The following is a 16,094-nucleotide window of genomic DNA, read 5'->3' on the forward strand; positions in this document are numbered from 1 at the left end:
GGTACTACTTATGAACGAGGAAGGTGAAATGGTCACTAAAAGTCAGTACCTATCTGACTGTAATATGGAGTGACCCTTCTGCATACTGAGAATTTTTAAACAAAAAGACCTAAGAATTGAGCTCTGAACACTAGGGGTGTATCTAGACTATCTCACGACTTGGGCGAGGAGTAAGAACACCCATATTTTACTTTTTTGGCTCTAAAGTGGAAAATTATCACTTTCTTCCTCACCTGGCTACCCAGAACGACGGTGAATAGCACTGGTTCGAAAATACCCTTGACCCATCTTACACGAGATGCGAGAAACATATTCTTCTGTAGAGACTCCGCCATCTATGTAATTTTACCAAAATTGTTTTTTTTTTATTACATAATAATATTACTATTCTAGTTCTATTAGTCAGGCACCATAATGTACTTTGCTGTTAGTTTGAAAGTGATGTCAATTAATTAAGTATCTAATAAAAAGTAGGTAGGTACACCTTTAAACATACATATCATACTTGCATTGTACCCCTTACAAATAGATAGGAAATTATTCAGTGATCCGAGTTATTAGTTTTTAAATTATTCCCAATTATTTTAGTAATACCTTTCCTTCCTCATTCCTCAACATTATTATCGCTATACAAATACTTATTACGGTTGATTTGATTAAAGGCATTAGGAATGAATTCTTTATTACCATATTTCGTAGTTTGAAACGAAAACAGTAACAAATATATTATAGTAGTCTTCTTTGGTATTGGCCGTTTTCAAGGTTAAAATAAAACTCTTATGGTGAATGGTCAGCTTTACCTGCATACTTGCCATATACAAAAATTATATAGGAGGCAGAAATGATTAAATCTGAACGCATCTGATATTTCTAGAGTCATCCATCCATCACTGTCTGTCTCCCGAATACTGTACGGTCTGTTTGTAAATGTCAAACAAACATTAGTGCAGTGTGTGTGTGTGAGACACGGCCGCACGGTTTATTTTATTCACTCGAGAATACTTACTTAAATGCTCATACATAACTGCATCCGATCATTATTTTATCCCATGTAGTTGGTGGCACTACCACAGTCTTGTTACATCCGGCGGTGATAGCACTAGTGCAATGAATCCCGTCTGCTATAATGGGGGGGCCCATGATAGACTTATACATGAGGCTGACCAGCTCATTTCTCATATTGAACGCGGATCCATGATACTAAAACTTTATCCGCGCAAGCGGCCCGAGCGTCGTTCTCTCTCCGTAAGGAGGGAAACCCTACAAATTATTTGGGCCAGAGCAGGAATTCCTCCGAAGAATATGTTTGAAGGCGCGCTCGACATTCGAGATATCAAGGAAGTGAGACTCGGCAAGGGATCCAAACACTTCGAGCGCTGGGCGGAGGAGGTGAAGAGGCTGGAGAGCTCCAAATGTTTCACCATCTATTATGGTTCTGAATTCAAACTGCGCGCAGCTTCGTTTGCAGGTAATTTATAGTTTGTAAACATGTCTAATTATATCGGGGCCACCAAATTGTCACATAAATTGCTGGCTGGATTTGAAACTTACATAGAATTTGCATTGCCGAGTTATTGTTTTGATCAGTGTATGTACACATTTCTGGCAATATGTATGTTTTAACTGAGTCACTGAGCTACTTTCACAATCTGCAGCCCAAACTGACAAGGAATGTGAAGCCTGGGTAAAGGGAATCAGGTTTCTCATTGAGGAGGCAGTGAATGCATCATACCCCTTGCAAATTGAGAGATGGCTGCGGAAGGAGTTCTATGCTATAGAAAACGCTCATGAAAAGTAAGTAGGAGTCTTGTTTATTTGATACAATGTAAATTAAAATATTCCTAACCTTCAGTAGGACGACCATTGTCAAATGTGAATATTGAATAATAAAATATATCCTTTTTTTGTATTGGCATTTGATATCAGATACAATTGTAGCTGTGTCCCACAGAATATAGACAGGGAGACTTTTTTTTACATACATTATACTGATATTTAAACAGATTTTATAATATAGACATGAAAGAAAAAATCAAGCTGTAAACTAATTTTTATTATGTTTGTCCTGATAAATATTAATGAAGTGCAACTGAATAAATATTATGGCATCAGTTTTTTCAAAACACAAAATCATTTGTAAACTGTTTCTTAATCCTGTAATATACAAATAAGTATAGTCTGGTGTTGAACTGAATAGGAGAGCTGTGGTTATCCACAGCCCTCCTATTCAGTTTTTTCAGTTTTATTCCTAAGAATAAAACTGTAAAAACAAAGAATGCAATATACATCAGTGGTAAGCAAATGGTAGTATTTGATGAGAACAAAGGAATATTCGAAAATAAGGATATTTTACTTATTTACAGGAAACTAAGTAAATGTTTCGCAGTAAAGTTATTTAAACTAAAACTCGGAAGAATATCGAGGGTGAAAAAACAACACACGTAATTTTTCTGTATCACACAATCGATTTTGTTTTCCAGATGTGTAAAATCTGGTTAGCATAGCTGCGCATAGTCTTTTCTTTTTTTTATGAGTAGACAGCATGGTTCGCTTATGGAAGCTAAAATATTTAAGTATGTGGTCAATGTTTGTTTAAGTTTTCTTTTTTTTTATATTAGTAATAGGATTGCTAAAATGTCATTGCATTGGAAAACTGCATGTATTGAAGTAATATTTTAATGGTATTAAGACATTGTGACGGTTTAAAGTAAAGATGTTTTTATCTAGACACAAATAAATTGAAATAAGGTTCTAAATAATATTTTGCTGTAGAAAACATTTAAGTTATTAGATCTATCATCTATATCCTTAGAAAAATTTATAAGGCGTTTGATACAATGTCAAAAGACTTCAATGCATTGCCCTGATACTGCTCATATATTTGGTATTCGTTTTTTGTTCAAACATGATGTCCTGTAAAAAGACTTTATATCGTTTATATGCTTCATCATGAACGTGACTGATGTGTATTTGGTATTATTTAGCATCTCATTGAAGGAAGTGAAGGGATTCCTTCCGAAAATAAACTGTAAGATAGCCACCAACAAGCTGCGGGATATATTTCAAGAGGTGGACACAGATAAAAGGGGAGAAATCGGCTTCGACGACTTCTCTAGCCTTTACCAGAAACTGATTTTTGACGAAAATGTAAGTCATTCAAACATTTGGTCATATTTTCACATAAAATAAAAACTATGTAAACATAATATCATACTGTTTTGATACATAAAACTGTTGACTGAAAAAAGTGTCTACATCTACTCATACGCATTGTTTTGAATAAAATTCTAAATTATATGTTTACATCAACAGAATGTCCACGATATTTTTGACAAGTACTCGTTGTACTGCAAGAATGGCTCGACCATCACATTACGTGAATTTCAAAGCTTCCTCCGAGTGGAACAGCATGACAGGCTTGGAGATGATGAAGCCGTCGCTTCCCAGTTCATACGAGATTACCTGCGCGATCCGCAAAGGGATATCTATGAACCGTATTTCACTTTGAATGAGGTAGGTTTACTTTATATATTTCTTTTTTGAATTAGTACTATGTGTTGGAAAATAATTTCAGCACCAATTGATTCTACAAAGGTATAAAAGACTCTTGCTATAGTAGTGATTTATTTCAGTTTGTTGAGATGCTGTTCTCGAAACAAAACACCATCTGGGACAGTAAACATGATGCCGTGACACAGGACATGACGAGACCACTATCCCATTACTGGATATCTTCATCGCATAATACGTAAGCACCCTTTGACTTAAATTTCATCTCAAATTCTCTGTACAGGTACGCCCACATCCATTGACGTCAACAAGAAATATTGACGTAACCAACGTCGCATGAAACACTGTCGAGATTTATAACCTGTGTCTAACTCTGCATGAACTATGTTTGTCCTTCTAGGTATCTCACCGGCGATCAATTTTCGAGTGAATCTTCGTTGGAAGCTTACGTTCGTTGCCTGCGGTCTGGGTGCCGATGCATTGAGCTCGACTGCTGGGATGGCCCGGATGGAACTCCATTTATTTACCACGGCCACACACTGACCACCAAAATAAGATTCATGGATGTCCTACGAACAATTAAAGAACACGCTTTCGTGGCGTCCGATTACCCGTTGATTCTGTCGATTGAAGATAACTGCACCTTGCCTCAACAACGCCGCATGGCGACCGCTTTCCAAGATGTCTTCGGAGACATGCTGGTCGTCCAGCCATTTGACAAAAACGAGACTTGTTTGCCGTCACCTGAAAACCTGCGCAGAAAAATAATTCTAAAGCACAAGAAGTTACCAGAAGGGGCGGAAGAAACTTCCTTTTCGTTTCGTCAGGAAGAGGTAAAGGATTTAGACTTGCGGAATTCTATCAAGAACGGAATATTGTTGCTCGAGGACCCGGTAGATAAGGAGTGGAATCCCCACGCTTTCGTACTGACGGAATCCAAGCTGTATTATACGGAGCATTACAGCAATCAGCAGGAGACTGATGCGGAGAGTGATGGAGAGCCTGAAGCCGAGGCCCCTGTGGTTCCTCAGGAGGAGCTGCACTTCGGGGAGTGCTGGTTCCACGGTAAGCTGGCGGGGAACAGGCAGGAGGCCGAGGAGCTGCTGCGGAACCACGCACACCTCGGAGACGGCACGTTCCTAGTGCGCGAGAGCGTCACATTCGTGGGCGACTACTGCCTGTCGTTCTGGCGCCAGGGCAAAGTCAACCACTGCCGCATCAAGTTGAAGCAGGAGCGCGGGGTCACCAAGTACTACCTCATTGACACCGTCTGCTTTGACAGTCTCTATAGCTTGATCACACACTACAGGCAGCATCCATTGCGCAGTCAGGTAGGCTTTTTAAAATTAACAAATTGCTTTTTGGTTTTGTAAACATTTCAGAATTACAAAGTAATATTCTTCTAGGAATTCTTGATTACGCTGAGAGAACCGGTGCCTCAGCCAAACAAGCACGAGGGCAAGGAGTGGTTCCACCCATTCTGCACTCGTGCTCGGGCAGAAGAGTTGCTACGCAAGGCCAACACTGACGGCGCGTTCCTCGTCCGGCCCAGCGAGAAGGACAACTCTTCCTTTGCTATAAGTTTCAGGTAAGAATGTCAAAACTTTGACCAAATAATGAATAATATGCAATATGGATGCTATATACCAAATACTTTTTATAATGTTATATTTTCGACACTACATCCAAAACCATAAAACTTTCGGTGACACAAATATTACCTAGTGGATTTTATGATCACTGGATCTTAGCATCACCAATATTTTATTGAATTATTCACCATACATTAGCATTGCGTATATGCCACCATGGTATCTTGTCATACCCCATTCATAAAGAAATATATCATACAAGAATCACGCGAACCACATCTGAGCTGAAGTATCGCTGCAAATATTTTGCGTTCCGACCCCTCCGCGGCTAACAAGCTAGAACAATAAGAAAATTGGTGTGATTGAATTGAAAAATGCGTTTAAATTGCTGTTATCTAGTGCATCTATCGTTTTATTTATTTGAATAGCCTTGCCGCCTTGACACGTATATCGGTTTAGCTAGCTACCCATCGCGTACCCACACGGTATACTGCATTCACGCAGGAGCTGTCTTTGTGATAGTACCTAAAACCCTTATTGGTATTTCGTGTGGTGTCGTATCGTGGATACCTCATACTACAAGTAGGTACATAGTGTCTGATTATTATCTAAACCTAGGTGTAACTATTTTGTGTTAATCGTTTCCGGAGAGCATTCTTTGTGCGATAAATATTTAAATTGTGCGATAACTCGTTTACAAAATTGTATTAAAATCTGATACTGTTTTGAATACCTTTTATGTAACAACAATTCAAGTTGCAAGTCAAAGTACTAATCTTAAGGTCATCGATAGTTACCGTCATGTTGCATCTTTCTTATTATAATACGTACATTGTCATTATAAGTGCATTATCCGCATGCTAACCAGTGTTCTATACTTACCTACGTAGGTACATTGTAAAGTTAGTATATTGATTCTTTCAAATACTTATTAGCTTTCCATCGTCGGGTTTGTCTTATCGTCTACTAGTTCCAATAAATGTATAAAACATTTAACGGATAAAATACCTAGGAGTATTATTACAGGTAATTTATAAAGATATATTTTATATTTTAATTCTAATTTTATTTCTGTAACGGTAGTATTGCAAGTTCAGGCTTATGGAAATTGTATCAATTCAAGAAAATTTCAAATTTCGTGCCAATAATTTCGAGATTTAAAAATCAGATTTAATCAAATCAATGACCGACTGAATAAACCAATAAATATTTGTAAAACACCGAAATAGAATGAATTTTTCGTTTCTACAAATAGAAATACTATTCACACAACAGTGACTCAGACCTGAAGAAATTCCGTTCTCGAAATGCAACTATACCAAATTGCAAGCGAAGCAAGAAAATGCCCTTGAAATTGAATTGCTAAGGAATAGTAATAAATTACGTAGTTATGTTTTTTCTCCTGACCTTTCCCAACTAGGCCGCGGTCAGCGCTGAATCTCGGCTAATCGTATACATTTTACGAGGAGCTCCTATTATACTTTCTGCCCGACTCAATCGTCTGGGATACACAAGTTCTAGGTTCTTTTCAAGACTTACGGTATTTTTTTTCGTGTTGCGTGTATGGCAACTGTGTTTTTCCCTGTTGCATCGCACTTTTCGGATCTTCTGTAAAATACCTGATCCCTCATGTAGACCCTGGCCTAAGTTGAATTGTTTAGGAAAAGATCGACAATTTATAAAAAAAATAAGTGCAACCTAAAATCAAGAGCTCTTCTAATGTATTTGATTTTTAAATTGCATTCAACAGTCTGGTTTTAATGATTCCTACCCTGTTGTATTTGTACATAACATTTTTTCAAACTGTTAAGTTCATCGCACGCCATAGTTAAATAATGTTATGGCACGAAAATTGTGAATCGGTTAACTTATAATGACTGGCACATTTAGATAAAAGTAGGTACGAAGGTTATATCTTCGTGATTTAGCTATTCCACAATAGATAGTGCCTACATGACTCATTTATGGGAATTAAATCATTGGCATACATATTATTTCCTATTGGTAATATTATCCAAAAATGTTGTCAAATTGCGTAGGTATACTTTATTACCGTAGTTAAATGTGAATTTGACTGGATTTTATTGCTCGGAAATTACACTGGCACTTCTAGATTAAATGTGAAATTACCGCGGTTTAAGTACATATCATAATCGCGGCTGTGACTACGCGTTTAGAAGTGCCGTTTCAGACTATTTGTGATAACACGCTCTATGTTCCTATACGTAGGTACTATGAATTTTAATACGTACTAGTTGACCCGGCAAACTTCGTACTGCCTCTATATTCTTTTCTCACCTTTTAAACCTTCTCTGGAATTCCACAAATAATTCAAGACCAAAATTAGCCAAATCAGTCCAGCTGTTTTCGAGTTTTAGCGAGACTAACGAACAGCAATTGATATAGGTACAGATTGTAGCATGTACGTAATTACGTTTTCAGGACGCAAAGGGAGATAAAGCACTGCAGGATCAAGCTCGAAGGTCGTCTGTACACCATCGGCACGGTGAGGTTTGAGAGCCTGGTCGAGCTGGTCAGCTACTACGAGAAGAATCCTTTGTACAAGAAGGTTACGCTGTGGCTGCCCATCAGCGAAGAACTTGTTAGGCGTATTATTGCCGTAAGTAGCATATATAAATTAAAATAACATAAATTAATATTAAACGCCCTTCCTCTCTCCTACGAATTTTAATTTTGCTGTGCCCGACAGAGTCCATGATTGTGACTAAATACTGTATTTTCTAACACTTACTTGAACTTAAAATTTAAATTTCGGTATCATACCAATAAATAGACCGGGACCTTTCCCTTACAAACTAAAATTCCTAACGAAGAAAGATATGTTCATGTCACATAAAGAATACATAATATATTGTTCCACAGGAACCTGACGACAACACTGTGTACGGGACCCCAGGCTACATGGATCCGACAGCTTTCACTTCTAAGGTAATTTTATTCAATCTATACTAAACACCGTTTTCATCTAGTTTCACATAATTATGTATGACCTATTAATGAGATACCAATACCCAACTGCGTATAGGATTCAAATACAGTAGAGACAACTAACATGCTTTTAAAATGAAATGGTTGGTCCAATGCATGGCACATTATGGAGTAATAATTTGGCAATTATTGCATGTTTACTAATAACACGAGTGCCTTGCACAGTACTGAATCAACTGGATATAACAGTAGAGAATAAACATTAATATGGGGGCAAACGTGGTTTTGTATTTCGATTCGTTGATATTAAAAATTAGGTAGCCTTTAAAATACACAAAAACTTTTTTAAAAAAAGGGATCACCTTCTTAATTCAGCGTGCGATACTCCTTTTTTTAAGTCGGGTAATATACCTAAAATATTTAAAGTCTGAAATATACTATGCTGAAAACCGCATCAAAATAGGTTCACCCAAACGCGAGAGAATCGCGCACAAACATACCGGTCAAACTGAGGACCACCTTAATTTTTAATTCGGTTAAAATAAATCTTAAGCAGGCAGTGCCGAGAAAGAAGCATAGAAATTGCTTCGTAAACGTAAGAACGTAGCGAGAATAGAGTGTAACACTAATGGTAACTTATGGATTATATATTTAACATCATAGTATATGTCTCTGTTACCTAAATGGTGATGCGTCTCTTGTGGTATCTTGTATTCTTGTCCTGTAAATGTACATGTATGTATATCAGAATCGAACGGCCTGTAACAAAGATTCTATTAAAATTACCTGTATTAGTATTCAAACTTTCTCATTAAAAGTAACATAACGATACCTCTAATTATATTGTTCATACTATGTAATGATTTGCACTATCTTTTCCCTAATGTTTTCTTATATGTATAGATTCAGGAGATACGGAGTATTGGTGGATCGGTGAACAGGTTAACTAACCAGCTTATAGTAATGCACTTAGCTTTACAATTTGAGTTATAGTAACATTGTATTTAATAACCTGCTTAATATAATACTCTTTTGAACCAATTTAACATAAATATATTTGTCGCCTGTCAAGTTATTGAATACAATCCATTATTATTGTTTTAGTATTACTTAACATAAGTTTTTAATCAATATGTTCATTTTAATCTTGCTCAATTGTTAGCTAGATAATATTTACCATGCATAGTTGTTACTGGTTGAATTTATTCATGTCGAAATGTTAATTAATGCTGTACCTTTAGTACAAGTTTACGTTGAACGAAATCGAAACGACAACAGCGCGTTCGATCTGATTGACCGGCGCGAATAAACCAATCAATTAGAGCGCCGAACGCACTCTCGTTTCGATTACTTTGAGCGTAAAGCAAACTCTTATTAACGGTAGGTACTGATTTGCGATCGCATTATCGAAGTAGGAAACTCGTATCATTTAGCAACAAATTGATATAATACTTTGCATAAACTGCTTATAATTAACTATGCACGTATTAATGCTAACTCTGGACATGACTTTTAATTAATATTGTGTACTAAAAATGAACATCGTGAAAGTAAGAGGTACCTCTCTTCTTTTGTTCTTCCTGAGAAGTACTTACTTAGATCATAAGTAGATCTGTATGTCTACAATTACATTTAACATCATAGTATATTAAAATTAGGTACATGAGTAGTAAATAATTCATTTACATATTATATGTAGGGTAGACTGGGGGCCAACGTAACACATTTTGTTTGACGGGCTCTGGTGTTAAATCTATTTGTTTTTTATAAATTTTTTTAGTGAATTTAGGGGCACTGGTTATTTATTTAAAGTATTTTTTACTCGTAGTCGACTAATGTAATAAAGGAAACCTAAAAATTGAGTTTTATCGTTAGGAGGGCGATTGTTACAATTGTACCCATCGTGTGGTCAATTGTAACAAAAGATTTTTATGAAATAAAACACAAGTGGGTTAAGTAAGAATACTCAAAGTAATTTTTAATTGCAGTCTTATCAGTTATGAATCAATTTTTAATCACAAAAACAAGATATTTCTTTAATTATTTAAACTGGACACAATTATATTTGAACTAGAAGCACATAGCTATTCTAGCTTTATTCAACAAACAAAAACGATGTTTATTTGACAAATTAATATTAGGAGCCTTACTTTTCGTTTTAAGTTTGGTAATAACTCAGTAACATTTATAAAATACGAAATAAACAACTTTTTTCTGTTTGTATGGTGTTACAATTGTCCACTGTTACAAATATCCCCATCCGCGTAACTCATATTCTTCAGCACAATAAGTTATTACGATCTAGAAATAAACTAGAACTCTGCTAAAACAAACATAACAACTTAAGTTGAAAAAAGTATTGACAAAAGAGAATTTAATAAAAACATTTTCGCAAGTGTGACAGGTATAATTTGCTTCTTGTGCTGTACACTCCTCGTGTGCCCACATTTTGCACTGAGAGCACTGTATCCAGATCTCATACGGTCTGCTGGCGCTGTAAGGTTCTATACAAACAAGACAAAACCACTCTTTGGTAGTGTAGGTCTTCGTCAGATTCAATAATATTTTTAGTTTTCTCTTTTTGGTGCTCTCCTTTTCGTATTTCTTTGACCTTTCCTTTATACTGACCTTTTGTACTATCTGCACTAAAATTAATTTTAATTTGTTTTGCTTTTTTCCTTGTTTCTGCTTCTCTACGTATAGCTTCTTTTTCTGGGGTATCTATATATATTGCAGTCTTCTTTTTCCAATTTCCGAAATTGGACACGTGGACAATTGTGACACGGGGATAATTGTAACGTTTCAATTGTCCCCGTCGTCAGTGGTACAACTGTCCTTAATACACAGTCTATGGAAAAATTAAAATAACTAATACTATACTAAATATTATAAAGTAAGCATTAGGCTACGCAAAATACAATAGCTCAGAAGGCGACTTAATGAAAAATCTCGAGAGAATATAGATAATTTAAGTAGATATTACACAATTAATTAGTACGAAATACTTACTTTGGTGCTGCAGAAATAAAATTTCGTCTTTAACACGTCAGTTTCGCAGCTCGCGCGCTGCTGGCTAGTGAGCAGGTCGGGACGTGTCCTGCGCGTATTCAGGCTCACGCACACATCCGTTAATGGCTTAATAGTCAAAATATCGCCAATGTTACTATTGTCCACTGTTACTACTGCCCCCAGTCTACCCTAATTAGAAAAGTTACTAGTTACTATGAATAGTGTAGATTTAAGTATCAGCTTATGTACCAATCGGTTTGTGGCATAGGCTATTGTAGCGTACCACAAAATAACGTGTTGCTAATGATGAGTTTTGAACAGGTGACTGTGAAAGCTCTGTATGACTACCGCGCGCGGCTGGACGACGAGCTGTCGTTCTGCAAGCAAGCCATCATCACGAACGTGGACAAGCCGGACGGGGGCTGGTGGCGCGGAGACTATGGCGGCAAGAAGCACCACTGGTTCCCCGCTAACTACGTGCAGGAAATAGAGGTTCCGCACATTCCCGACGGCCCAGTTAGTATTGTTGACTCGGTAGCGACTAGCGACGCAATCACGCAACGCATTCATCGCCATAGGAACCCTAGACACATTCCGTCTGATTATAACAATGTATTCTTTATTATCTATGTTTCTTCTATGTTAACATTGGTTTTGTCATTTCTTCGCCTAATTTCATGTTTATTTACTTGTTTCATCTTCTTCACTTCTTTTCTTTGGTTATATTTTTTATTTTGAAACTGTGTTTGATATTTTGAGTGGATATCTAATATAATTTATTGTCATAGGGTCTCGAGAACGAAACCGCAGCTTTGGGCTCATTACAGAAAGGCGTCGTAGACGTGCTAGGCGCTGTGGTGGAACTGGTAGTGGGTGATGAGGGCGGCGCGCCGCGCTGGCTGGTGCGCATACAGAGCCCGCAGATGTGCGGCCCCTTCGACATGGCCGCGCCCACCCGCGAGATAGCGCTCGAATGGCTCACCGCCATCAAAGAGGCAGCCATCAGTGCCAGTGCCCGCTCCCTTCAGCATAAAAAGATGGAACGCACGTGGAGGATTGCTAAAGAGATGTCCGACCTGATAGTCTATTGTCGCTCCGTCACTTTCAACCAGGAGCGCATTCGCAACAAAGGCTTCATATACAACGAAATGTCTTCTTTCCCCGAAACCAAAGCTGAGAGGCTGATGTGCCAACAGGAGACTCCGTTCTTCCTCAAGTATCACACCAAACAACTGAGTCGCATTTACCCGAAAGGACAGAGGATCGATTCTTCGAACTACAACCCTGTTCCATTCTGGAACGCTGGCTCTCAGATGGTAGCTCTGAACTACCAGACCCCGGATAAGCCGATGCAGATTAATATGGGAAAGTTCAAGGAGAACGGTGGTTGCGGTTACGTCTTGAAGCCGGAGTTTATGTTCGATGAAGGCTACAATCCGTATTCGAAGAAGAGTATTGAAAAGAAAGTGAAGCCGTTGCTAGTGAAACTGCGCTTGATCGGGGCCAGGCACCTCATAAAGACAGGCCGTGGCACTACCAGCCCGTCGGTGGAAGTCGAAATTATTGGGGCGGAATATGATTCTGGCACTAAACTCGTCACAAAGACAGTTGGTGAGTATACGCACATATTCACACATTCCTGGCAGGCTTAACAATAACTAAATACAATTCAAAATGTAGTAGATACCGCTATGAATACATTACAGCACCCCTATGTTGTATGTACATTACTTTGTCATTAAAAATATTAATGATATTTCCTTTTCTCGTTTCAGCTGATAACGGCCTAAACCCGGTTTGGAACGACATTTGCGAATTTGAGGTGAAAAACCCCGATCTGGCTCTCATTCGTTTCCTTGTTCAAGATGAGGACATGTTCGGAGACAGGAACTTCATAGGGCAGGCAGTATTCCCAATCACATGCCTGCGATCTGGGTACCGAAGCGTACCTTTGACCAACGCGTACTCAGAGGAACTTGAGCTATCATCGCTGATGGTCCATATAGCCTTCATCATCAGCAAATAGATGATTTAGTAAATATAATCCCCTACAGCTGGGCATGATGTTTGTAGCCAAAAATTTGTCAAGATATATACAGTGAGGTGAAAGTATATTTATTACACTACTGGAAACTTTTTAGAGAGGCAAAATTATTATATTTACTAAATGTTTATGATCGTTTAAAATTTTAATGTTATGAAACTTATACAACATGATATAATATTGTCTTCTAGAACGTATATTTATATTTTTCATATAAATGTTGAAGTAGGTGTAGAACTAAAAGGTGTGTGTCAGAGTCTACGGTAGTGTTACTGGTTTAGATTTGAGGTCATGGTCATAGAAAATAAATAGTTAATTTAAGAATGCTACTATTTTATATAAGGCTCTAATTAATATTTATTTTTCTTCATGGAAACATCGTTGCATCATTCTTTCATTCACACACACACACATCTGGCCTGATGATACAACTAAAACACTCAACTAGTGTAGTTTTAATTTATATAATATACGATATTTAATATATTTTATATGTATATTGCAGCTTGCAAACAAGGTTTCTCGTAGGTTTTAAAGCCTTGATGAACTTTCTCGAATATTTAATGTACCTAAGACAAATTTGATCTGATTGATCTGAATGGTTGCTATTTAGCCGGCTGCTATACTGGCAGCTTATATGAAGGGCTGGTGCCAAACTCTATGTAGATTAACAAGAAAAGGAGTGCTATGGCGGTGCTTGAACTCAAATGAACTAACTATACATTATCTATGGATATTTAAATTCTCTTGCATGTTTATGGTGAAAGTTCAAGCCCGTATATTGTAACTGTAAAGTGAGAAGAGTGCCTAACATGCTAATTTATTTGAGGTTTGAAAACATGGTCTTCCTCGTTAATCCTAAGTCTCGTCTTCCTGTTTTTTAGATTATCCTTAGACTAGGTATAGTAACACACGGAACCCTTACTTCGGCTGCTGCCAGTTATTTAATAACTTTTAACATTATTCCCTATTTAAACTAATATTTTAAGGAAGGTCATGTTTATATTTGTGTATCAGGGAAGCAAAGAAAGCATAATATGAGCTTACTAAGACTGATTGAGGTAATTACAACAAAGTGAAATGAAAGTGAGAATTTTAAACTCTATTGCAATTCCAAAGATTGGGATGAAAGCCTTGTTAGCGTGCAAACGCAAGAGTCCAACATTAGGACACACACAGTTGTCTATTTTGAGTATGTAAAAATACAGAAATCGATTAATAAGTAGGACTTTAGTCAATGTCGATTTCTTTGTAGAAATATTTTGACACGAAATAATCACAATTACATTGTAATCAATTATGTTTTATTAATGTATATGTATGTTTAATTGTAGCATAATTTAGATAACGCGTATACAATTTTCCAAATATTTAGTTAAGTTCAAATATCTTCAAGAGTTAAAATATTGAATGAATATTTGGTACACATTGTATCATCAATTTCATCTTACCATTTTATATTTCAGATGTTCGCATAATAAATTAGTTGAAAATATAATATGTATGTATGGCAATACAGTTATATTTACAGTACTAGTTATTTCAATATTTTCACAAACTGCTATAAATGTGCACAATATAATTTTCATAGCTGTTGAACGTATTGGAAAGTTGTAACGGTTTAGCAGGTGAAAGCAAGCACTGGCAAAATAGGACACTCGCGATGTCGTCGCAGCTACAATTAAATTATAACGATGTTCATTCAAACCCGCTTAGTATTTATATGAAAAAAAAAAACATAATTATTCCTTGCGTCTATTGCCTGCGTCACCTGTTAAAAGTGAAAACTAATATTTAAAAATCGAATCATTATTATAGAATTCATAATTATTTTATTCTGAAACATTCACAAAAGTAGTACGTAATTAGTAGTCGAGATCGATCGAAAATATTTTATTAGTAAGTAGAACAATTTCAAATATTATTTTTTAAAGATACATCGAAAATGTGGTATAAATATACATGTATCTAGTTTTTCGTTCCCCCTTTACAGATTATTATTGTATAATAAAATATTATTTGTAGGACATAAAAATCACAGACTAATGATAGGAATGCTATTATTTTTATTATGCATTTACAATACTTACATTTATTTTTACTAAGATGGAATATGACTAATGCATTTACATAATTTATAGTGCAATATATTATTGAAATCATTTAATTACTGGATATTAAAATCACATATGTATATTTAGTATCTGACAAAATAACATGCTTTATTGGTCTGTTATTTTTATAAAAATTAAACTATCATTGATAAAATAACTTATTTTCGATCTTGTTAACTTGAAGATCACTGTATTCTATGCTTGTAATGAAAGTAAATTCATTGTAATTATATTTGTAATGGATAACGGTTTTTAAATCTTTAATTTTTATTGACTGATCGCAACATTATTGTGAATTACTACTTCTAAGTTTCTGCAGTTCTAACCAAAATAGATGAAATGATTTAATTAATATTTTTCATTGGAAGAACTATTATCTCAAATAATTGGCGTAATTTGTAAATTATTAATCCTTGAAAATTACCGCCACAAAAATAAGTCATTTGTGTTGTCAGATACAATAAAGTTACGAGAAATAAAAAGCGGATTGTAAAAACAAATAGATCTGAATAGTGGCATCACTAATTAGATAATATTTTAATTCATTGAAAATATTATGTCTCGGGAGGCTCCAGGCAACAATTTTCCCCGGAAAGCGCTATGTCAGTTTAAAACATTATGCTTACATTGGCAGATTGAAATAATAGTTTTAAATTAAATTCGAAATTTTGTTGGCGTATTCAGAATAAAATTATTCATTTTTCCTCATATTCATTATTCATTTAACTTTATTCAAGATACCAGTGTATGATCGCCCTTATGTTTATCTATTGTTGTGCAGGTTTTAGTTTAGCAATTTAAATGTTTGATGTTTGAGTAGATGTTAAATAAATATTAAATAATTATAAAGGTCTTTTATTTCCAAACCATATCATT

At 36.0% G+C, this 16,094-nt stretch overlaps 1 protein-coding gene across 3 annotated transcripts; it reads left to right on the forward strand.

The window, feature by feature from the left end:
• The first annotated feature begins 888 nt into the window (after positions 1–888).
• LOC118277373 (1-phosphatidylinositol 4,5-bisphosphate phosphodiesterase gamma-1) lies at positions 889–16,067 on the forward strand. Of its 3 annotated transcripts, none has more exons than XM_035596175.2 (13): positions 889–1,468; positions 1,656–1,794; positions 2,364–2,441; positions 2,985–3,147; positions 3,313–3,513; positions 3,633–3,748; positions 3,911–4,841; positions 4,917–5,098; positions 7,545–7,722; positions 7,986–8,051; positions 11,382–11,576; positions 11,849–12,671; positions 12,836–16,067. In XM_035596175.2, the coding sequence occupies exons 1-13, from the start codon at positions 1,108–1,110 to the stop codon at positions 13,084–13,086; spliced, it is 3,684 nt and encodes a 1,227-aa protein (XP_035452068.1). In that variant the 5' UTR covers positions 889–1,107; the 3' UTR covers positions 13,087–16,067. The 3 variants fall into 3 exon arrangements, with proteins under 3 accessions (XP_035452068.1, XP_035452141.1, XP_035452225.1); XM_035596248.2 differs by having other exon boundaries at positions 11,888–12,671; XM_035596332.2 differs by lacking the exon at positions 2,364–2,441 and having other exon boundaries at positions 890–1,468.
• Positions 16,068–16,094: the final 27 nt, after the last annotated feature.

Source organism: Spodoptera frugiperda, chromosome 25, assembly GCF_023101765.2.
Source record: "Spodoptera frugiperda isolate SF20-4 chromosome 25, AGI-APGP_CSIRO_Sfru_2.0, whole genome shotgun sequence".
NCBI lineage: Eukaryota > Metazoa > Arthropoda > Insecta > Lepidoptera > Noctuidae > Spodoptera > Spodoptera frugiperda.

What these genes read in the sequence shown, in the direction of transcription:
- LOC118277373 (XM_035596175.2), top strand. Translation starts at nt 1,108, where the DNA reads ATGAATCCCGTCTGCTATAATGGGGGGGCCCATGATAGACTTATACAT. An exon ending in ATATCTTCATCGCATAATAC is followed by an intron (nt 3,749 to 3,910) that starts GTAAGCACCCTT and finishes TTGTCCTTCTAG; the next exon opens with GTATCTCACCGGCGATCAAT. An exon ending in CGACAGCTTTCACTTCTAAG is followed by an intron (nt 8,052 to 11,381) that starts GTAATTTTATTC and finishes AGTTTTGAACAG; the next exon opens with GTGACTGTGAAAGCTCTGTA.